The sequence below is a fragment of the Ischnura elegans genome, chromosome X (genome assembly GCF_921293095.1).
Source record: "Ischnura elegans chromosome X, ioIscEleg1.1, whole genome shotgun sequence".
In the NCBI taxonomy this organism is placed as follows: Eukaryota; Metazoa; Arthropoda; class Insecta; order Odonata; family Coenagrionidae; genus Ischnura; species Ischnura elegans.
In genome coordinates, this window is record NC_060259.1 from 34837414 (window position 1) to 34861130 (window position 23717).

The 23717-nt window shown below is 38.5% G+C and overlaps 1 protein-coding gene across 1 annotated transcript in view; it reads left to right on the forward strand.

Moving 5' to 3' along the window:
- The first annotated feature begins 7067 nt into the window (after window positions 1–7067).
- Window positions 7068–23717, forward strand: part of LOC124170844 (RNA exonuclease 1 homolog) — a 57211-nt gene continuing 40561 nt past the window's right edge. Inside the window, exons 1-2 of the mRNA XM_046549841.1 lie at window positions 7068–7397; window positions 9661–11511. Coding sequence (XP_046405797.1) covers window positions 7298–7397; window positions 9661–11511 — 1951 coding nt within the window. The 5' untranslated portion in view covers window positions 7068–7297. The remainder of the gene's footprint in view (window positions 7398–9660; window positions 11512–23717) is intronic.

Genomic DNA, 23717 nt, shown 5'->3' on the forward strand with positions numbered 1-23717 from the left:
CAGAAATTTTTTGCAAAGTTGTTATTTATTTTACCCTTTTTCTGCTGCTCACTCTCTGGAAACCTGCCGCATGCAGTGTAAGTGCTGAGCACACAGCAGGGAAGAAGCAAAGGTACCTACGTTCATAGCAGTGAAAGGGTTTAATACACTTTGAAATTCTTGATAGTACCACTGCAGGTGGGTGGCACGAATAGGGTTAATCCGCCACTGTGAGTTGCTGCATTTATTCATTCATTATGTATTATCCAGAGATTTGAGATGTGCATAGCATACAAAAATTTAAGGGATAAATGTATAAAATTTTGCTTTAAATGTGAATATTATTATAAAGATAGTCATGAAATAATTACATATTTAGAAATTCATTCACTGAGTTAATAGCTTGGTGAGAAGAAAATTGAGTATTCTGATTGAGAATTCTTGAAAAGGGATATCGTACTAACTTGTTTCAATTCTGGTGGTAACTTAATAAAAAGCATCCAACCCATGGATTCTGGACCTAAAGCTACATCATGGGCTCATACAGGCTGTTGGTGCAGTTCTTGACAAAATCTTGTGTAATAAATATGGTATGAATTATTGGTTGGATATTGAAAAATATTATTTATCGTGAACATTTTTACTGTACAAATGTACATGCAATCATGTAAACATATCAACTACAGTTGTGCATATTTTTTAATCCTACACCAACCTGCAAAAAAGCTATTTCCCTTCCTCGGTCTCTTCGTCCCTTGAATAAGAAGTTCAGGATTGATGGGTGAGTGGTTACCAAGTTTGCTGCAAAATCACGTAGTGCAGAAAACATGAAAAACAGAAGTTATGGACTTAAACAATGAGAATCTAAAATATTCGACATTATGGCCGGTTCCTTTAAAATTGAATTTTGTTTATCATGCTTTACAAAATTCCTCATGTATATTTGAAAGCTGATACATAGTTCATGAAAATCTCAATCATAGTAAATGAATTGGGTTTTTTCGCTAGGAATTTTAACCTTCAACTTTTTTGCTCCTATTTCTCATATACCGAATATGTATGTCTGGATATAGCCCCCCTTTTTTTTCCAAAAATGACCATGGTAAAAGGAAAGGGGGGACAATATTCAAATGCATATTTTTAACTTTTCCCGAAACTGAAGCCTCAAAATTAAGGGGGGACTATATTCGGAGAAATACGGTACATAATGCCATATGACATTAATGTGTCTCTTACCCACAAACAATTATTTCTAATAACACCTGGGATGGCACTCTCTTGAAGCTAGGTTTCTAACAAGTACCTATGTATTTCTGCTCCTTAGGGACGAGGTTCAGGAGTATGTGAATGAATACACATCAGTGCCTGGGTTTGTATTCAACTTTTGACCGATATATTGGTATTTTCTTAAAACCTTTTAAGGTAAAACGTCATTGGAGGCTTTTCAGATTATGAATGAATATCATGTCAAAACTTCAAGAGGAATTTTTGTACATCTTGCGAGGCATATATGACCCAACAGACATAACTGTGAGCTTTAAATGGTCATGGTGCATTTCCTGTGAAAGATATGGTAAATTCCTTGGATGTAAAATTTGATGAATTCACTGTTAAAATCTTGATGCCTTTGATTAGTTCCTTCTTCCTATGGTAGTCAATATAGTAGCAGTGGCGTAGCCAGGGGGGAGTCCGGACCCACTCCAAAATATAAAAAAACAATTATGTATTTTCATCATAGATAAAACAAAGTATTGAAAAATCATGAATTTAAAAAATATTTCCATGAAAAATGAAGTTTTTTCGATCATGAAAAGTGTTAAATTAGTTTAAAATCCACAACTTAGTACCCTGTATTAAAAAAAAATTTCCCCCTGTTTTTGGACCCCCCCTGAACGAAATTCCTGGCCATGCCACTGTATAGCAGTATTCAGTTAATCATAGAAATGGAAAAAGCCAACTCTCTTTGTTCAGCCACATAGTTATCGCTAAAGGAAGGACTGTTGGACACAGTGCTTACCACAAACCAATGCATGGTGAATTGTGCCTCAATAGACTAAGCCACCGTGACCCGTCTCAGCATGGTGAATTTGTATCCTCAAGGATCAAGCCAAGGCATTAGCTGATTGTAATAGGCTTCCTGCCAAGCTGTTACACCTGAGGAATGCATCCAGAATCAATGGCTGTGCGGAACATGACCATTGCAAGAGCTTTTATCTCCTATTTCTCGATGGTATCCGTAGAGATATCACGGATACTGAGGAAGCATAAACTAGAGACAATCCATATGCCACCAGGAAAACTCTGGCCAGTGATTCAAAAACAACCTCTTTACTCCAGTTTGTTTTTTCCAATTTGTTCATTACCGAGGGTTTGTTGCAGTCACGTGTGTACTCAGCAGGGGTCAGCTGCCCCCCCCACCCCCCTAGAAGCAAAAATAAATTTAGTTCAAAGCAAAAGTTTTGAGCAAATTTTCTTTTGAGGATAAAAAATTTATAAGTATAAGACAGGGATCTAAAATAAAAATATTTATTAATCCAAGCAAGTAATAATAAAAGCTAACAAATTGCTGTCATAATTTTCTTAAAATTTTGGTTACATTAACCCTTACACTGCTGTTCAATCTCCGAAAACCTTCTCCTCAAATGCGGCAAAAAGGTTAGAATGCGTTTCGTTGAGCCATGGAGCAGGTACTTCCAGGATGGGCGTGGTATACCCTCTTAGGGTTGCAAAACCGGGACCCTTTCCCCGACGAGCTCACCCTCGCTGGCCCGTCTCTTGGACCCTCCGAGCGGGGGGCCTCCCTCCCAAAAAGTGACCGCTCTGACTGCAATTTGAAAATCAACCAATCAATCCGATCATCAAAAAATGATTGTTTACATTTCACTCCTGTCAATCAAGCATCGATGAAAAATAACAATTTTATTAACTTTGTCAAAAACGTTGCTGCGGATCACCGGAAATCGGCCATTTTAGCAAAGTTAGCAAAAATCGTTATTTCTCATCGCAGAAACACGGTTCAAAGACGTAGTTGATTGCCTGATTGGCAGGAGTGCGATACAAGCAATAATTTTTTGATGATCGCATTGATTGATAGATTTTAAAAATGCTGTCAGAGCGGTCGCCCGCTCGGAGGGTCGAAGAGAGGGGCCGGCGAGGGTGAGCTTGTCAAGGAAAGGGTCCTGGATTTGGGACCCTTCGAAGTGCTTTGCATGGCAGGGAGGAAGAAAAAGTACGTTCTCAGCAGCCTGCCATGCGAACGTACCAGGTACGTTCACAGCAGTTGAAGGGTTAACCTTTTCTGTGCTAAAATGTTACAACCAGTGGCGGATACAGATGGGGGGCGCAGGGGGCGCGCGCCCCCCCTTTGCGGGGCCACCCGTATTGCCAAACATAGCAAAACCATAATTTTAACTTTTTTATATCATAAGATGGCATTGTCTTGAATGCGTGTTAAATCACTTTAGTTAAAACTTCTGAAGCTCTGCATGTGACTTGATTATTTTTTATTGCGATAAAAGTAAAGGTAACTCAAGATGTCTTTTGTGCCCCCCCCTTGAATTTTCTCTGTATCCGCCACTGGTTACGACTTGAATGACCATGGATTGCCCCACCCTCTAGTTTTGATCCTGGGTTGCAGCTAATGTTTGTTGGCATTGCTGTCTAAATACTTTATGACTCCACTGCTCCTATGGGTATTGAGATCAATATGGAAAAGAAAACTTTCAACAGATTCTAGATGCACCCTTGAAAAAGCTTGGAAACCTGTTGGGGATAGAAAACTCCTGGAGTGAATGACAAACTGAATTGGGCAATCAAGAAGGTGACACCCAATGACCATTCAAGTGATCACTCACTATATAGAAAATATAGAATTAATGGTATGAAAACAAGACAAAGATTTGAAGTGGCAACTAGGCATTTATGGATGAGTTACTAAGTTGACAATAAAAATTTTGGCCATAGAAGACTTGACCCAGTGGGAAACTTGAGAAGCCTTCGTTCATAGGAGTGAAACTGCTGCTTTTTTTGCAAAATTTATGAATCACACAACATGTGACGACTCACAGCATCATCATCAGATGCAAGACAACGTAATCATCCAAGAACACAGGTAAAAATATGTCATCGGGTGGGAAAGGTGTGGGTAGGAGGAGCAAGCTGGGGAATGGTGTATAGGAGAGTGTACATACACAAGACGATGCCATCTTGTGATGTAAAAAAGTTACAATTGTGGTTCTACAATGTTCGAAAATGTGGGTTGCTCCACAAGAGGGGGCGTGTGCCCTCCAAATGTATCCTCCACTGCCTATAGGAAGTTTGTTTGTAAATTTTTTCATTTGATACCAAACCCACAGAAATAAAAGGATTGATATTTACTCACAGTTTATATTTAAAGGAAAGGAGGGATTGATATTTACCCACATTGGTTAAAACTATTGTTGCGTCCATAGCAAGTTGAGAGGATAATGGAAGGACAGGGTAGTACCTCACAGGGTGGAATGTGACCACTGGCTAGCAAGGTAGCAACTAGTTTGGTAAGAAAGGAGGGTTGCCAATCATCCCATTCATGGAAGAATGAGTTTTGACTGTTAAAATAAGAATGGCATGGGAGAGGAGGCCAGAAATGTAGGTTGAATGTCATTGCGCATTTTCCTCAGCAGTATACTTGAAGACGTATTTCCTGAAAGTTTAAGAAAGGCTGAAGGGATCGTTTTAGAAGGATATGGGCAGGTCCGTGCTGGACCCCTTCTTAGGGCAGTGGACGGCCATGGCCAGATGGCACCAGCACTATGCATGATGAGGGCTACTGGGGGATGCCAAAGATTTCCAGGCTGGAGGGCACACCGAGATATGCCCAGCACGGGCCTGTAAATGGGATATGTGAAAGAATAGAAAAGATAGAGGAAATAGTGAGTTCAATGGCCCGAATTGTCAGCCAAGAGGTTGTGTGAGCTGGTAAGTTAGTATGAATTATGAGAGGGAGTTTGGTAGAGGCAAAAAGAATGGGAATTGAGGCAGAAGACTTTTACAGAGGGGAAGGAGGATTTTTATTTGAGTGTGGAATGTTAAGAAGAGCTCTCGGTGAATGGTTAACCAAAAGTAAATGATTTAATAATAAATTTAGTCTGTACAATTTCAATTTTTTTGTAATATCAAATCTTCTTCCCTTAATCACTCTGCATGAATTATCACACTCCATCAAAGTCACATTAACCAGAAGACAAATCATCTTGTGATTGCTAGTGCCTCTTAAAATTTTATGTCTTTTTAGTCAGGTGATGAAATTTCTTTGTCTACCTTCATAGAGTAAAGGTATAATCATAATTTTTGCATTTCATCTTGAAACTCTTGAATGAAGAATAGGGTTGAATTTGCCTATGTTTGAGAGGTGAATTTCCAAGGGTAGCTTGGTATTTGAAGGTTTTAAATTAATTTTTGGGGAATTTTCTGGCAAATTTATGGAATTAATTACTCACATAAGTTGACCCAAACTCCTTCTCACCTGCAGTTGCCCATATGTCCCCTAGTGCTGGTATACACGAGAAAAATAACAGCAGTTTATTAGTTATGTAAGCATAATTTTCCAAACGTAGGCTCAAGCCTACATTGAATTTAAGAATCTGAATAACTATTTCCACTTATGCATTAACAGGGGACCTCATGTTATGTCAATACTATAGGTAAGGAGAATAATTTAGTTTTGAGACAAATAGCAAATTTTATTAAAATTGACACATATGTGATATCACCCCTGGTAATAATATCATATATGATATCATTACCAGGGGTGCCGACTTATAAAAAATATTGGGGGGGCCCATATCAGGGGTCTTGCCCCAGGAAGAGGTTAAATTCAAATTGTCTCGCAGCACCGAAACACTATCATGATTCACACCACTTGTTTTCAGTAAACCTGCTTAGCCTTGTAATTATTTGTTTTAACACATTGTTGAATTTATTTTAAAAGGTAACTATCGTCAAACATGGGAAATAAAAATTATCAATATATTTTTGTGATTCCTCAAAGCATAATATAACTTAATTATTTCCTTCTCCGCCCCCCCAAACGAATCTTTGAGGGCCCGAGCCCCGGGGCTCGGGCCCCCTCAGGCCCCATGGAGCCGGCGCCACTGATCATTACAAATTTCATAATAGTGATAAGGGATATGACCCTCTTTAATACAGGGAGTTATAAAATTTGGCCTGAATGCACAAAATTTTTAAAATGAGTGGAACGGTATAGGGCTCTCTCTAGCAGGCAAAAGTCATGAGTTGTCCAGAGCATCAGCATTAAGGCAAACTCGCGGCCAATCGGATCGCTTTGCTGAAAGATTTTATAGTTCAAAATGCTAATTAACACTCGAACGTCTGGTGGATCATTTTGATGCTTTGTCGATTTGTCATGCATTTTTTTGGAAACCGTAGAAGGTAGCGTAATTATGTACTCTTGTGATTTGTCAACATAATTAAACAAAAATATGGGCCAAAATACATTACTTTGAGAAATAATTTCAATTTTTACTTTAAACATCAATAGGGATCAAATTGATCCTACACACAGAAACTTGCTTGGTTAGTGTCTTCTTCCATGAAAGTGAGACGAAGGCAGACAGTCTCAATATAGTATCCCCCATGATATAAATTTTGCTTTAGCTTATCCTTCTAACATTTCTGCAGCCTCCTCGTGAACATTTGCCTGTTTCCCTCATTTCCATTATCCGTTTCCCGCATCCCTACCATGGAAGAAGGATTTCCCTCCTTCCATGTCCCTACTGCCTTCAGTCGGATATCCTGTCAGCGCCAGCACCTCGAGGGTCTAATTTAGAATGTTAAGTACATTAATTTGGCTAAATCTTATGTCCAAATAATCTTGGATGTTTTACTGTTTCTTCGGGTCCTATGCAAGTCTCTCTATTGTTTATGTCGAGTAAATATGGTTACATCCATTTATATCGATTATTTTTTATCCAGGCCTCTAGTGGCCTTAGAGATTGCAGCGCTATCTCCAAATCACTCAAAATTATCACCAGGCTCTACTTTGAAGATATGTTCGTAATTGTTTACCGTGATTCATTTGTTTCCAATGATCGCTGCTCAACTATTTTTCGCAGATGAGCAAGGATGAAAACCGTGAAAACTTTTATCAATCTATCTATGGTGTGGATGTTAGGGAATCATGTAAACGTTATGAACTTTGAGATTTGCCGAAGTGCCTACTGTGGAATATGTTGAACTCAATTATTTGCACGAAATCTAAGTGGAGCAACTGGCAAGGAACTTGAGTGCTTTATTGCATGCTTACTAAATTTCAGCAAAAATGCTACCTTCTTCGGGATATTTTCAAACCATTAACTGTCCATTTTATGACAGTGGTTTGTGTGACAGATCCTATTGTCACTATAGGCATGTGAAAAAGGGCAAGTATCATTTTAGTATTGCTAATGTATTTATAAGCAGTAGACTGTCTAGGATGTTTTTATTGTGGTTGTTTCAAGTGTTTGACTTGTGTATTGCTTTTCACTGATTTTATATTTTTCCATTATTCTTTTCGATACAGTGTTATTCTGGATTGTACAAAACTTCAAAATTGACACATTAACAGTAGCTTCTGCTATTTAATGAAGGGGACGTGCCATTTCAGTGGCAAACATTAGTTTTGGCGTTGTTAGAGATTGAACAATGTTTTCTATTGTATTTCGACTTTTGATTTTTTGTAGTATTTAAATATCTTTCTGTTGCATCTGTAGAACTTCATTGAGGAAGGTATGCTGTAGCCATGCCTTTGAAACAACCTCGGTTTTCGTTTTGTGAGAAAAAAGACAGTAACTAATACATTTTCGTGATTATTGAGCCTTGCTCAACAGTTATTGCCATGAGCGTGTTATTTTTCTGCCATAATTTATCGCTGTATGAAGCCCTTTGGTAAATATTGTATTTATTTTTTTTATGATTGTCATACTAATTTTCCTCCTATGTCCTGCAATATGAGTGGCAATTGATTGATGATCACGGCATTTCCTAAGATGTAGTTCTTGACTATCAGGTGCATTTCCTAACAATACAACCTTTTCATTCTCATTGTTGAAAGGTTAACAGGTATTTTTATCGTTAGCTCGAAAGATGCTCCATTTCTTTGGTAGTATGATCTCATATTCAATTATTCAATGATCATATTGTTAAAGGTCCTTAGTTTAATTTGACTAATCGTAACCTTTTTTCGACCCTTGGAAAGGAATGTCCAATGAATTGCCCATGGTGTTTCGTTTAAAAATCTTTTTTAATTACTCTGCCAGTGAAATCATATCCACGTATTCGTGAAAACTTGATGCTGCTACTCATACTATTTCCTCTCATAGTTCGATTTATTTTTAGTGACAGAAGTCATTCCTTGGATATGTCATGTTATGTATCTCTTATATACGATATCGATATCTGATTACTAACTTGCCTAATAGCCTTGTAAGTATGTGCAAGTGTTAGTAATGATTTCCTAGTAGTTCCAATAATGTCTTTGACTAAATACTCCTCAGATTGCATGTTTTAGACAAGGAAAATATTTTTCATTGACAAGATTCTTCTTGTTTGAAAATTGCAGTGATGAGGAATATCTATTTCTTAGTGCCTCATTACATAACACTAATGTTTGAAATAGCTCATGCATAATCACTTGAAAGATTTTTTTCCACAGAATAATTATATGATGTATTGATGTTTAAATAAGAATTGTTTTGGGTGGGAAGTTGCTCTGTGTGCACATTGAATCAGCAGGGTTAGTAGATCCAATTCTTGACCTAGATTTAATAGCAGTTCATTTCTTTCAAATCCTATGAGTAACTAATTTTTAATGGGCTTGTTGTTATTTGCAACCGAAACTATTCACATGATGTTCTCAAATGAATTGGATTTATATCATATTGGTGGAGATAAATGACAATTGATGTAGATATTCTACAAATATGCGGTTAAATGCCTAAAAATTTCCAGTTAATTTTCTGAGGCTTGTGAAAATGGACTACTATTTCAAAATGATTTTACACTTAACAGGTTTCAGTAATTCATCGCCATTTGTAAGGGAAGAACTGGATTCATTATTTTGTGAGATATGGATTGGCATATTATATTTGCAGATGATTTGCATTAGTGAATTAGCTATGAGTGAATAACCAATAATGGAGATATCCATGTTCATTGTCACTGCATGATGCAGTCATAAGTTTTGCTGGATTGCAATAGTTTTGTCAGTATTTGGACCAAATATTCAATTGTCAATTTTTGGACTTGGTTCGTGCTTTAGAGGATTTTTCATTTCTACTCTTAGTAAAATTAATCATAGAAATAAGCATTATAATATTTTTAAAAATCGCCTGGGGGTAGTGACTTCAAAGGAAATTTTTTTGTGAATGAAGATTGAAAGACTATGGAAAAAGATTTTACCATCCTAATATTCACATAATAAATATTCAAGTTTTTAATAATAAATAGGATTTTAGGACTTAATAATATTAATATTTACTATCAACCCTTAATTTTACAGAATTGATGAACGTCGAAAGGAATGTTCAAAAATGCAATCCTTTATCTCTAAAAATTAAGAGTCAAACAAAAACTCGCTTGAAGAAATTATATAAAGATTATTGATTTGTTTTCCATGACCAATAATATGTATTTTTATTGTTTCAGATCCAAGTAGTTCTGCTAAGGAGAGTGGGAGTACTGAAGTTAGTTCAACATCTATTCTAGATGTGGGAGAAAATCATGATATTTTACAGCAACTTGTTTCTGAAGCTGTAAAGAAAGCCCTCCGTGATACAGAATTGTCAGCATCTACTGAAGGAGATGCTGGCAGTAGTAACAGTTCTGGAGGCACTGAAGAGGTTTCATCTAAGTTGGTTGAAAAGGTGATCGAAGGCCTAAAACCACTTGTTGCTCGATCTCCTCCCCCTCTTCCAATTCCTGCTGTAACTCCTAGTGTTCCATCATATAAACCAACGCCAATAGCTGAGCTCAGGAAGAGACATATACCAGTGCCTTATACGCCTAAGGACACCAAAACAATATTGGTTAAAAGACAGTTGCGTGTTGATGCTGGAAGTCATTTGGCAAGAATCAAACCTGCCTCAAAGAGGCGGGAAGAATATGTACCAGCAACTTCAGGGAAAGCCTTAGATAGTGAGAAATCCGGCTACAAACCATATGGTGCACCAAGTTATGGTGAAGTATGCTATTCTCCAGCTGAAACTACAATCACCACAGCAATTTCTTACACTCCTAGTGATAAATCATCTTTACCGATAAAAACCTCTGATTATGTGCCCACAGGGTTTAGTGATACCTTATTACCAAATGCCTTCTATGAACCAACCAATAGGGGTGATAGCCCTACACAAGAGCCTGAATATCAACCTGATGCGGGGTCCAGTTCCTCTAAGCTAGTGTCATACATACCTTCAAAACTAGAGGGTTCAAAAGAAAACAGTAATTCGGGGAGAAATAGTGATGTTTTAAGTCCAGAAGACAATTCTATTTCTCAGTTGTCTTTGCCAGTATCTATTAGTGAAGTAAGTTCTCAAAATAATGAACCTGTTAAACAGACATTTAGTACAAAAATCGTGACTAGTTCAAAAGTAGACATTGATTCAGAGGGTATAAGTGAGACTGAAAGTGGTGCTCTCAAATGTTCTGTTAGTGATTCCTGCCCCAGTGCTTCTGTTCAAATTAAGTCAAAAAGTGAGTCCAAAGAAAAGGATAGGAGTAAGTCTTCATCCAAACACTCAGTGCATCGTAAAGACAGTAAAAATCATAAAACCCAGCAAGAAACTAAGGAAAGCAAAAGTCGTAGTGCATCCCAAGATCAGAAGGACAGCAAAGATTTAAAGGACTCAAAACATCACAGAGTCAGTGGTGAGCTCAAGGATTCCAAAACCAAGGAAGTAAAGCACCACAAACCAATTAAGGATGGCCATGCATCAAAAGATTCTAAGCATATCAAGAATAGTGAGTCCCATGATAAGTTAAGTATTAATAAGTGTGCGAAAGAAAGTAAAGACGCAAAAGACAGGCATAAAAGGAAAAGTGTAGATGAGCACGATGGCAAATCCAAGAGGCCTCGTGTGGATTCAAGTGAGGAGCCTGATCGTAAGAAAAAGGAGAGAACAGGGAATTCCAGCTCTAAAGTTGACTCCAAGCTCAAGCCGGAAAGTACACATCACAAACATTCAACGAAAGATAAGAAAACTAGTGATGAAAAGCATAGTAACAGCCATAGTAAACACACAGGGAGTTCGCACACTAGCCATAAAGTGAAATTAAAGCACAAAATTGAAAGTTCTGGACAGAAGGAAAGTAATGAGCCGGAAGTTAAGAAGCCCAAATCAAGTGCCTCTAGCCATAGCAATAATAAGAAGTCAGAGCATAGGAGAAGTTCTTCTGAGAGAAGGCTGAAGGAGTTGAAGAAGAGGCCTCAGACCTTAGTGTCATTTGAAGAAGTAGAAGCTCTTCTTAAAGAAAGAATCCAGGAGGGGAACTACCTAGGTAAATAAAAAGTTTTTCTCCCACACAAAAATGACTTCAAGAATTCCTTTCTGTAATCTAGCAGTAAATCTATTTTGTACTATTCATCTCTATTTGAGATTAATTTATTTTTTGTTTATCCTGTATGATTTCTAGAATCAGAAATACATAGGAAAAGAAACTTTGAAGGAATGGGTCAGTTTGGTCTTAGGTTTCACTAGTTGTTGAGCATAGACCCAGGAGTCCAAAAGAATCAGTTCCAAAATAATTCAGTTATCCAGTTCGAAAGCCTTCCTTGTGCATGATGTATGTTACATTAGGTGGTCCTTATCTTTCAATATTCTTTGTGGACTCCCCCTCAATTTATGCCAATAGGGTGGTTTCCTATTATTTTTTTATTGCCTATATCGGAAGATTATTACTCCTGGAGTACGTATTTCACGCTTTTAGATTTTTAAATGACGATATCTATTTTTCGCGATTAAATGAAAAGTGAAAATTTTCAAGCGCCCGAAAACGCGACGGGTAAGGAAATCTCTCCGTGTGACGTATTTCTGGTTCCCCCTCCTTGTGAGGTGACCTTGATCGAGGCTCTGAGCGCTGATACGACGCAGGCTGCTAGAGGGTAGCTGAGTGCCTTGCTGGCTGGTAGCGCTTGGCTTAAAAAAGGTTTATTAATACCTTATTAAATGAAGAAAACTTTCCGACCTTAGCCAGTTTTAATAGGTGATTATTAAGACATGTATCCCTGAGCTCTGCGCCTCATACATGCATTGGTAATCTCAGACGATGTATAACTCCTATCTTCTCCTATAGAAACTAGGTCCCTGTGACGTCACGTGGAGTGGCATCGCATGGGTGCCAAATTGGCCCTTTTTAAATGAGGATAAAAATGGACCATTGCCATTCGTCTAAACCGGTATTTCTAAAACGAAATAATTTGTATATTATGAATACAGTAATGGTGGGTAACAAATCGCAATCAATGCCTTTCGGTTTCTTTGATGAAGGAAACTACCCTATTGGTGTAAAAAGGTTTATGGTAAAATATTATTGCAATTGGACAATGAGAAGCATTCAAAGTTGTGAAATTTTGGCATCTTTGGCTGTTTCTCCGACATGAATGGTGAAAAGAAGGCACCGGTATTTTTCAACTGATTTTCTCTGGTAACCAACGACTCATTAAACATTTGAAATGCTGCACGTACAGTATTTTACTATTGTGACCAGTAGTTCCCGAGATACTTCCCCAAGAATGAGCACTGCCACCCAAGTGACCCTGCCTCTTCTCAATGCTCAAAGCTCCGAAGTCTGTCACTTCATCCCGCGTTAGTCCTATTCTTTTGAGGGAATGTATTATTATGTGATATTTTTTCAACACAGTTTTAAATTATTAATCTAATTAAATTTAACAATGAACATTGATTAAGTTCATTAATTGCGTCTATATTTTTCTTTTAATGCAGGAAACATTTTTGTTTGCACTTAACACTCACTCATATACTCTAACAAACAATCCTGATAATAAAACTAATTTCAAAGTTAAATATTTAAGTGAGCTGGCATACTTGATTCTCTGTAACATATCAAAATTCTTGTGACAATATGTATAGCTCTGTTAAATTCTGGGAATTAATGCCAGTAGTTAGATACCACCCTTATTGTTTCTGACTTTCATCTTTCGTTAACTTATCATTAAATTCCTCCATCAATTTAACCCCCCTCAGCAGAATCATTGACCTCTTTCAGTTGAATTGCAATCCTCTGTCCTTCTTCATATGCCTTATCACTTCTCCAGTCAGCTGGATTCTTGGAGATAAATGTCGTAGGAATTTTAATTGGTTGGAAAAGATTTTTTTAAATAAAATTTTATAAAGTCGTTAAGACCCTTATTGAAAAAGAAGTCAATATCTTATGGAAGCAAAAAAAAAGTTTTTTGTCATCTTGCAACCACTATCAGTGAAGCTCAAGGAGGTTGTAAATATACAGGAGGGGGCACCACTGGTTCCATGCATTGAGCGCAGTGTGGCAGGAATAGGTTCTTGGGTAGGATAGCCACGCCAAAACCAAAACATTGATAATCCCATATGAGTGAATGCTAACTATTTGGTGAAATATGAGGTCATGATCGTTGTTACATTAAAATAAACTATCGCAAACAAATACAGTAAACCTTTTTTTTATCATTATGGGAAGGCTTCGTGAAAATGTGCTTCGAGTATCTTTTCCCAAGGAAAAATTATTGTCAATCACCACGGTTTCACGGTGCAACTAGCTTAGCCGAAAATAACAGTTTACAAGTGTAAAATATTCATTCTCCTGCATTTCTACTGGCAATAAATAAGATTACAGCCAATGGAAATCCTACGATAGCGGACCGGTCGCAATAGTTGTATGAAAGTACCGTGGAAGCCCGGTTTTACGAGCATGGCATTTTACGAGAATCGCATTTTTGTGAGTGATAGTCTTTGTACCGCCAAATGGCCTATGTTTTATATGTACAATAAATCAGATTTAGCTGGGTCAAAAAGTTCCTTCCACTGTGTACGCTCAGTTTTACGACAGACATTTCTCGAGGGTGATGCACTGCTGAGCAAGCATTAACTATTATGTTTTGTATTATCTGTTTATTAGACTAAAAATATAAGATGTGTGTCAGATCTACAACACCTACTGCCAGTTACATCCAAACATTTATCTGATTTATGGTCTTGAGTATGCTCTGCGCGCTACCATTTTCCGTTCCCCTTTTGTTATGCCCAGTTATGAGTGGGAGGGGAATAGGAGAAAGATGACAGTGGGAGAGGGAGTTAGTTCTCCCATCCTCTTTGGCTGGCCTCATCGCTATAATAATATAATGGGCTACGTCTTAAGGCCTGGTTACACAATACATTAACACATACGGGTTAACATCTTAATGTGTAAACGCGAGAATGAACACCAAAATGCACCCAACTTGTGGGAATGCATGCACAGAAAATAGAACCTGTTCTAATTTGGTTCATGCATTCGAATATGTTCTGTTTCGGTCTACCAAAATCGTTCGCCCAAACGCACATTAACTTGTACGTGTTAATGTACCGTGTAACCAGGCCTTAAAGCGCGGGAACGTACATCGTAGTGAAACTCCCTCCATCTTTTCCAGTATGAGGTATGGACAGGGGCGGATCCAGGATTTCTTTCTGGGGGGGGGCACAAGCAAGACCATATCCTGGATTTTGTTCTTGGGGGGGCACACCGATACTTCGTAATACAAAATGAACGCAATAATAATGGGACCCTATTAAAAATCTTGCATATTTTTAAGGGTCTGGAGGGGGCACGTGCCCCCCTAGATCCGCCTATGGGTATGGAAGTTGAAAGTGCAACATTGTCGAAGTGAGATCAGCTCCCTTACATTGACTTCTGACTAATGGAAAACTAGAGCAACATTACCTGCCGTTGTATGCTATGTGGCGATGCGTATTTTGATATTTCATATATGAGTCGGAATGTAGATTGATCAAGACATTGTCAGCTATTGCCATGTAGGATTAGTGAAGGAGGATTAAATTAGCTTAGGCTAGCGAACGAGGACTCAGTACCGCCGAGTAATCAACTGTAAAAAAAATTTTTTGTTAAAGCAGAATTACTGTGCTGATACTAGAAATCCTCATCTTAGCGACAAATCATAGTGAATCTTCAGTATCTTGTCTTTGTACTCTCCAAAATTCTTAATAATTCAAAATTTCACATCATATCAGCAGAACTGTGATGCACTTCCGCGCAATCCCTGAAATTTGTTTAAACGAATGGCTTAACTTAGATGCGGGTTACCCTCAATGGCTATGTACTATGCGAGCACAATTAAAAAATACTATTTCTTACACCAGATCCTTTGACTCTGTTGGCAATGATTACAAGCTATATGAGACTCCTATGTCAAAAATAATATTCCGTTCCGAACTTTGCGAATCAGCATATGCGTCCTCGCTAATCCGTTCCCATGCGATGCTTTTATCATACGCATATGAACTGCCCAGGGTTATTTTTTCTGAGGAACTGAAGGTTTTGTACATTATCGCAATTGCTCTCCAGAAAACTCTCTGACTACAGTCTGGCCAGCGAGAGTTGTCCAATGACAGCAAAAAGGAGGGCTGGAGAAACCTCCACGAGCACAGATTGCAGCCAACCATTGGCCCCAAAATGCACCTCACACCCTCGCCTAGTCATGCAACAGTTGTCACATGCATATGAAGCAAATAAACAAGCCTGAAAAACTAAAACAAGCCCTTCCTTCGAATCACCAAAGCAAGGGATTGTTCCTTTGGGTCCTTCAAGGTCGTTGTCCCTTCCGGCTCCTTTCTTCATGGAAGCATTTTTTTACAAGTAACATGAGCATTTCCCTTTCTTACCTGGCAATCTTACCCCATGTCCTGAACTAGGCCATTGTGGCTGTCCTCAGACAATTCTCGGACTATATAGAGGGGTGAGCTCAATGCACCCGATCCGTTGAGCACGATCCAAGGCAGAGGGCTGATGTGGCCTCAGCATTCAGCAGACGAGAGTGATTGAAAAACTTGTACCATCCCGTGGACTGGATGTGCCCAATCACACGTCAACGGAGAGTTGGGGTGTGGGTAAGGGGTGGATCTTACTCGCTTGGAGGGGCGGAGTGTATGTTTTCAGTCTCAGGGGCGTAGTAGTGTTAGGTTGTTTGCGCGAGTGATTATGTCCAGGAAACATAAATATTTGGGTCTTAATACCAAAATTAAAATTATAAACGAGTGCGAAAGTAGCTGGACTTCAAAGACTGATATCGGGAGGTGGTTTGGTGTCTCGTCATTTAGGTTGTTCACAATATTAAAGAAAGATGAAATTCGTGCAGTAGTGAACGAACTAGGAACACCCTAACAGCCAAAAACATTTGTGGCATGGGACCACAAATGGAATCTGCACTATTTAAGTGGTTTTGTCTACAAAGGTCTGCAGGACTGCCTATAAATGGTGCGATGTTAAAGACGGAAGCTGGCTACATTTCCAATGGAGAGAAATATCTTCGACCACTGAATCGTGCCGTAATTCACTGAACCTTTTGGCCAATTTTCCAACTGACGTACTGGTTGAAGATTCGAAAACTCGACAAAACTGATATTGTTCTTTAAATATGTTGATACTCAACTAGATTATGCCTGATAATGTCTCTTACGCTGTTTTACTTCGTTAAATACAGTGGAAACAAAAGAAAAACTGTAAATATGAACGATTATGGGACTTTGGTCAGTTTATTCAATGCCTTCGGATACAATGAGCACTCAGTTTTGCGAGTAATTTCCAAGGGATTATGAGCACTGGTAAAACCGGGCTTTACTGTGTGTTCACGACGATATATTATCACCGTGATATGACTATGTATATGGACAGTTTAATGTACCCAGTAGTATGATAAATGGTTGGATAACTCCGACGGTAATAAAGAAGTAATTGTTGCTTTTTCATTTTATATATAAATCAGAGGCGATAGAAGGAATGGAATACTTGATTATACACGTAGATTGTTTGAGACTAAGTCCGAAAATTGTCCAATGAAGATGGCGGAATACCGACCACTCTTAAAACTCGGATACAGCACCTCCAGATATTTACAACCTCCTTGGTGAACCTTGATTCTTGAGCTTCTACCGTATATCTTTTGGCCACTACTGGTACATTGTTATCGAAAAAGCCTAGAGCTGCAGCTTCTGGTGATAAGTACCATAAATGGCTCTGACATTTACTGATTCTCATCCGAATAATCCAACCATTTGATCTTTGGATTTTTCTCTTTTATAGAAAAAACTTCCAAAAGTGTTTGCACAATAAATTATGGTTTTGCTAATAGTGGGCCCCGGTTGCTTCCATAGTGGCGAGGGTATTCCCTATCCCACCCTTCCATTTCTATCCTTACCCTGGAGGCATCAACGGGCTCCTTAATTGCGGTGGTGCCTCCATCCTTTTCCTTCCCACTCCACTCCCCTCCCTGGGTGCGTGGGCGTATTAGTTGCAGTACTGGGTCCTGGCCCGGTGCGTTGCAACATCTATGGACCCCCCTTGGATCCTCATACTCATACTCGGACATCTCACTCATTGCACCGTTGATTTTCGTGTATTTATACCAAGTTTTGGAGAATATTAAATCCTGCCTCGGAGCCTCAACCACATTCAGTGCTGTTCAGTTCAATTATTAATGATTTAAAACAATGTTATGAAAATATTGCATAACTGTACATTTCATCGAAACAATAGGACTAACCCCAAATGAAGCGACAGACTTCGGAACTTCAAGCATTGGCACGAGGCAGTGCCACTGAGGGTGGCATGCCCTCACTCATGGGTTGGTATCTTGAGAACCACTGATCGTAATTGGAAAATATTTTTGGTGCAGCATATCAAATGTCTAATGCAGTGTTGGTTATCAGAGAAAATCTGTTGAAATATGACAGTGCCTCCTTATTGCCATTCATGTCTGAAAAACAGCCAAAAATGCCAAAATTTCACAACTTTGACTGCAATGCAGCACACCCTTCCATTGATCAAATGCAGTAATATTTTAAAGGGTTTATTTTTATACCAATTGGCATAAATTGAGGGGGTATCCCAAAAAGAAATAAAAAAATAATGACCACCTTTATGCAACATACTTCCGACAGAGAGATGCTGTGGATCCAATCACATTTGCGATGACTCAAATTAATAATTCAGGCAGTAATTTCATGAATGACCATAGCAAAATTCATTAATATGTAAAATTTCTAAAATTAAGCATTGAAAATGAATCTCATCAGGAAGAGCCAGAATGGAGAACGGACGGAGAATCGATTCTGGGAACTGAACCGGAATTGGAACTGACCCATCCTTAGAACTTCTCTTTGTACATTCTTGTGCTTTATTTTTTTTAGCATGGTTTTGATGCTCAATTTCATTTATTACAGTAGACTCTCGTTATTATGAAGTTCACGGGACCAAAAAACCGGAGGTTCATAATAACGAAGTTCCTATGAACGTTTCTTTTAGGAATCGTCGAAAAAAAGAGTATATATTAAACACAATTAAATTACTTAGAAATATATATAAACAGGAAAATTTGTTTCAGTTCCTCAACAGAAGAATGTGGCATGATGCAATCGAGGGTTGATATCTTCCCGAATACAGTAAGTCCGATATACAAACTAGATGCGTTCCAAGACCTTGCTCCTAAGCTGATAAACCTACAGTCCGGGCACTGAGAGTAGTCCGATGAGAGGCAGAATGGTCTAGGTCGGGGAAAGGGGCAAGGTTGCCAGGTAAGAAAGGGAAACAACTACAAAGGGTTCCGTGAAAAAAATATCCAGAAGGGACGACGAGCGTGAAGGACCCAGAGGAAGAATCACTTGTTTTGGTGGATCAGGCTTATTTCGGTGCTCCTTATGCATTTGACAAGGTTGTATGATTAGGCAAGGATATGAGGTGGGTTTGGGGGACAGCAATTGGCTGTAAACTGTGCTGGTGTAGGGTTTTCCTCCCCTCCTATTGTTCCGTCCACAGGCAACTCTTGCTGGCCAGACTGTATGCAAGGAATCGGGGAGGACGGTTATCCTGCAGAATGCTACACCGCATCACATTTATGCGCTAACTCACGATTGTGCGGAATTGATCTAGCTGGGCGTGCGACGCATCCGGAGCCGAAGAAATAGCTCCCTGCGGTGAGGAAGAATGGGTGAAATGCTGAATAGTTCCTAAATTCACAGCGGATTCAATGATACTTTGTTCAGATTGTGCCCAAAGTGAGAGTTCCTCTACACCGCACCACGTAGCATCGGCCAAATTGAAAGGCGCCAAATTCGAAATTTAAAAATTTTGAATGCTTGTATCTCTGAAAATTCGTAAATCGAATGTGCATAGGAAGAGGACTAACTGTTTATTCAATTTACCAGTGATTATTAGTGGTTCACCATGTCTGCACAGGAATGAAGCTTATTAAGTGATGTTGCGTATAAGCTGAATAAAGAACCATAAATGATGCTCTCAGGCACAGTACACAAGAAGAACTTAAACGTGACACGATTAATAAAACTTACTTTTGTGAATATTCACCTAAATGCTGTTGCTTATGCGTGGAACTTCGTAATAAAGTTCATTTTGTAACTGCCAGGACTGGGACTGAGGTTCATAATTTCGTAAAAATGAAAATTTCGTAATAATGTTTCTTTTACTATAGCTTGGATAGGCCTTTTTGTCAGGACCAACGATTTGCTTTGTAATAATGAGAACTTCGTAATAACGTTTGTATTAACGAGAGTCTACTGTATAATCATTAGTCAACAATCCTAAGATTGGTTTGATGCAGCTCTCCATTCTTCTCTCCTATCCGCTAACCTTTTTATAGCACCGCATTTATTCTCTTTTACATCCTTTATAGCCTGTCCTATGTAACTCATTTGAGGCCATCCCTTGGCCTTTTTCCCTTCCACTTTTCCTCCTATGATTGTCTTCATTAGGCCATCAAACCTCATAATGTGCCAAACCAAGTTGTCCCGTCTTCTCTCTCTGAGGTTTGTAGAAGAATAATCTTTTATCCCACTCTTCTCAGCACTCTTCCACATCACTTACTCGGCCAATCCATTTTAGCTTCATCATTATTTGGTAGCACCACTTTATGAATGCTTCCACTATTGACTTCTCTGCTTCTGTCAACGTCCAAGCCTCTCATCCCTAGAGGAACATGCTCCATATTTAACATCTGATGAATTGTTTCCTAATCTCTATGTTCGTATTCTCAACTGTGAGAAGATTCTTCTTTTTGTCAAAAGCCCTCTTTGCCTGAGCTATTCTACAGATTATTTATTTCTTGCTTCATCCATCGTCGCTAATTCATCTTCCCAGTATAATTAATCGTAACGGGCGTAACTTGGTAGAAATCCATAATCGCTGGAATAGAAGGATCAACAACTTTGCTGTTTCCACGTAGTAATTTATTAACACCATTTATTAACACAAGTAACATTATCACCTTGATAATGTTACTCTGTAACGAAACCATGGTCGGAGTTAATAAATTACTATGTATGTGGAAACAGCAAAGTTGTTGATCCTTCTATTCCTCAGCTTCCCAGGTAAGAAAGTTCTGTCACCTCTTCAAGCTTATGCTTTCCTAGGTTAATGTTTGTCCTTGACTCCTCTCTTTTGCTGCACACTAATATTTTAGTCTTATTTTTGTTGATTTTCAGCTAATATCTGGCCATTGTCCTTTCCATATTTGTCAATGTCTTCTTCAAATCCTTCTCTGCCTTGGCTATGACTGTGGTGTCGTCAGCAAATCGCTGCATACTAAGTTTTTCTGCATGGATATTGACACTCAAAGCCTTTGCCTTGATTTAATTGATAGCTTTCTTGATTTTAACATTGAAATTATGGGAGACAGTGCTCATCCTTGTCTTACTCCTTTTCCTGTTCTTGCCTCTGCACAGTTGGGTCCGTATTTTATCACTGCTATTTGTTTTTTTAAACAAACTGTTCCCAATTCTACAATCATTGTAGAGCACTCCAATTTCTTTCAGAATTCTTAGCATTGAATTCCATGTTAAAAAACGCCTTCTCCAAGTCAACAAATGCTATGAAGTTGGTTAGTCCTCTATTCTCTTATCTATGAGTAGCCAAAGATCTTGTACCCTTGCATTTCTTAAATACGAAATGGTCCTCATCCAAGGATTCTTCTGCTTTTCCTTCACTTCTCCTGTAGATGATTCTCATCAGTATGTTCGAGGCATGTGTCGTCCAGCTTATGGTTCAAAAATCTTTTGCACTTCTCTGCTTGCTTCTTTTTGGGTATAGAAATGATGTTCTTCTAGAAGTCATTAGGTAAATCTTCTATTGAGTACATATAGCAGATAGTTTTGTACAGTTGAGTTAAAGTCTTCTCTCCCACATTTGCTATAAGATCTGCTGGAATATCATCTATTCCTTTTTCCTCCCTTGAGGTTGAGTGGTAGATCATTTTCTATTCTTACTTCATTCTCATCATCCACATAGTTTATTTCTGCAAAATTGAGCCATTTGATGTTTTGTTTAATGTCTGTGCTGCTGCGTAAGTAAGTGCTATGCATATTAAGGACTTGGTTCCAATCATTTATTTTCACCTCAAATGTTATTATTCTTAAATATTTTAACCATTAGAATTTCAAATTAGACCTTTACAGCAACTACTTGTTATAAAGAGTGTTCCACATGGCTAGAAAATCTCTCGTTGTACACAGGCACTCATTGTATCCATATGCGATGGATTAAGCCACTCAATTCCCAAATTCATCCTTATTTACTGCTTTTCTTTTGTATGTGTGCTACTTCACAGGGATAAAAGAGCTGCTGTTGAGTAAACTTGCTTATTAATGTGTAATTTTGCTTATGACATCTTGCAAAAGGATTAATTCAGTTTTTTTTCTGAAAACTATCTACCTATGTCTGCTTGATGAATGTTGTTTGGCAACTTATTGAATTTGACTAGGGAGTGCATTGAGCAAGCCATGCCGCCTACTCCAAGCCTGCTCATCAGCATCACTGCCACTGTGTAATGGTATTCAAATTAAGACTGTGATCTGTATCCATATTTTTTTCCAACTACATCGTAGGCCTTTTGATGGCATATTGCTATGTACTTGTTATGCATAACTTGATTCTCTCTCTATGTCGTAATCACTATTATGTTATTCTTCTGCTGTTTGCTTATTCAGACAAAAATCATTGAATACTTCTGATAAACTTTTTTCCCAAATACTATTAAGATAATGGAAGCACTAAATATTCATAAACTCTTCCAAATTTATCATGGTCCTGAGGATCTAAGGTTGGGATAAAATTTCATCCTCTGCAGATGCATAAGCATTTATCCCCTTCATCCCAGTCAATCAGGCCACTAAAATGGAAAATATTTTTTATTTTGCTTTCTTATATTCCATTTCAAGAAGCTTACACCCAGTAACCCCTTCTCTAACCCCAATTGACTGCAATAGACCTATGATACTGTCTGCATTGCACAATCTTGAAGCGAGGGACCTAAGAGCTTTATAACTTGTTCCAATTTTATGGCACTAGCCTCATCTATACTCTGTTCATTTTATCTCTGCAAGTGAGCTGGTGTGGCCAAAGCAAATGGAGATAAGGGGGGGGGGGAAAGTGTCTCGACATGTGACTTTGCCTTTGCCAATCAGGAAACAGTAGGCTTGGCCTCAGTGAGTCGCTCTCAGACCTCCGCTGAGTGAACATCGTGAATCTGCTCGTGGAGCAGTGTTGCCAAACCTCTTGCGTTCTCCTTATTTGTGACTAATTATGCCTTCCACCAACGGTGCCTCATTCAGCACGGTAGCTGACAATGTCATGGGCTTCTATGAAAGGATTATCCCCAATGCCTTCCAATTGAGTAGGTATATTGTCTCAGCGCCTGGGCCAAAATACCTGTGTCCGCCTATGACTTTCACGTTTTCAGTGACAAAGAAGGGTGGCTATGTACGTTTGGCAACGTTATGTTCGCTCCTCCTCTCTCTCTCTCTCGGTACTACCCCTCCCCTATCAGCAAAGCCATGCGAGAGTGTCTGGGCTCTCATGAAAACTCACCCGCAGACATAAAGTGAATAGACTATAATGGCTCCAAATGAGTAGCCATATTCAGCTGTAGAATAACCAACTTCTCATTAGATACTGCCAAATTTCTATGTCAGGGAGTATTGTCAAGTAACATTTCCACCTTGTGCTCTATATTCTTCATTTTATCTGTAGAAATCCTAAAGCCGATTTTCAAAAATATCTAATAACATCTTATTTCTGGTATTGGATTTCGATAAAACACCTAAAAAGTTCAAGTCAAAGTTTTTAAATGCCTGGGATTTTATTGTTTTTCCCAGAAAGAATTGCAGCAGAACATAGCATTTTAGCACAATATCATAGCTCTTTAGCCATTATCCCCCCACTTAAGCAAACCTAATTTCCAAAGGCATGAGGTTTCTTCAGAATCAATCCAAAGAACTATCTACTTTCCTCTACATTAAATATATCAGGAGGATAATATTGCTGGAAAATTGATTACAATCTCGATTGGCTATCATTGTGTCCTAATTATTGACAGCACCTCATTGCCTATGAACAGTGTGAAAGCAATTCGTTGCATTTTATGAAACATCCAAACTCTTCTTTGCCAGGAAATTTTCAGCAACTGCAACTCAACTGCAACATACTGAGCC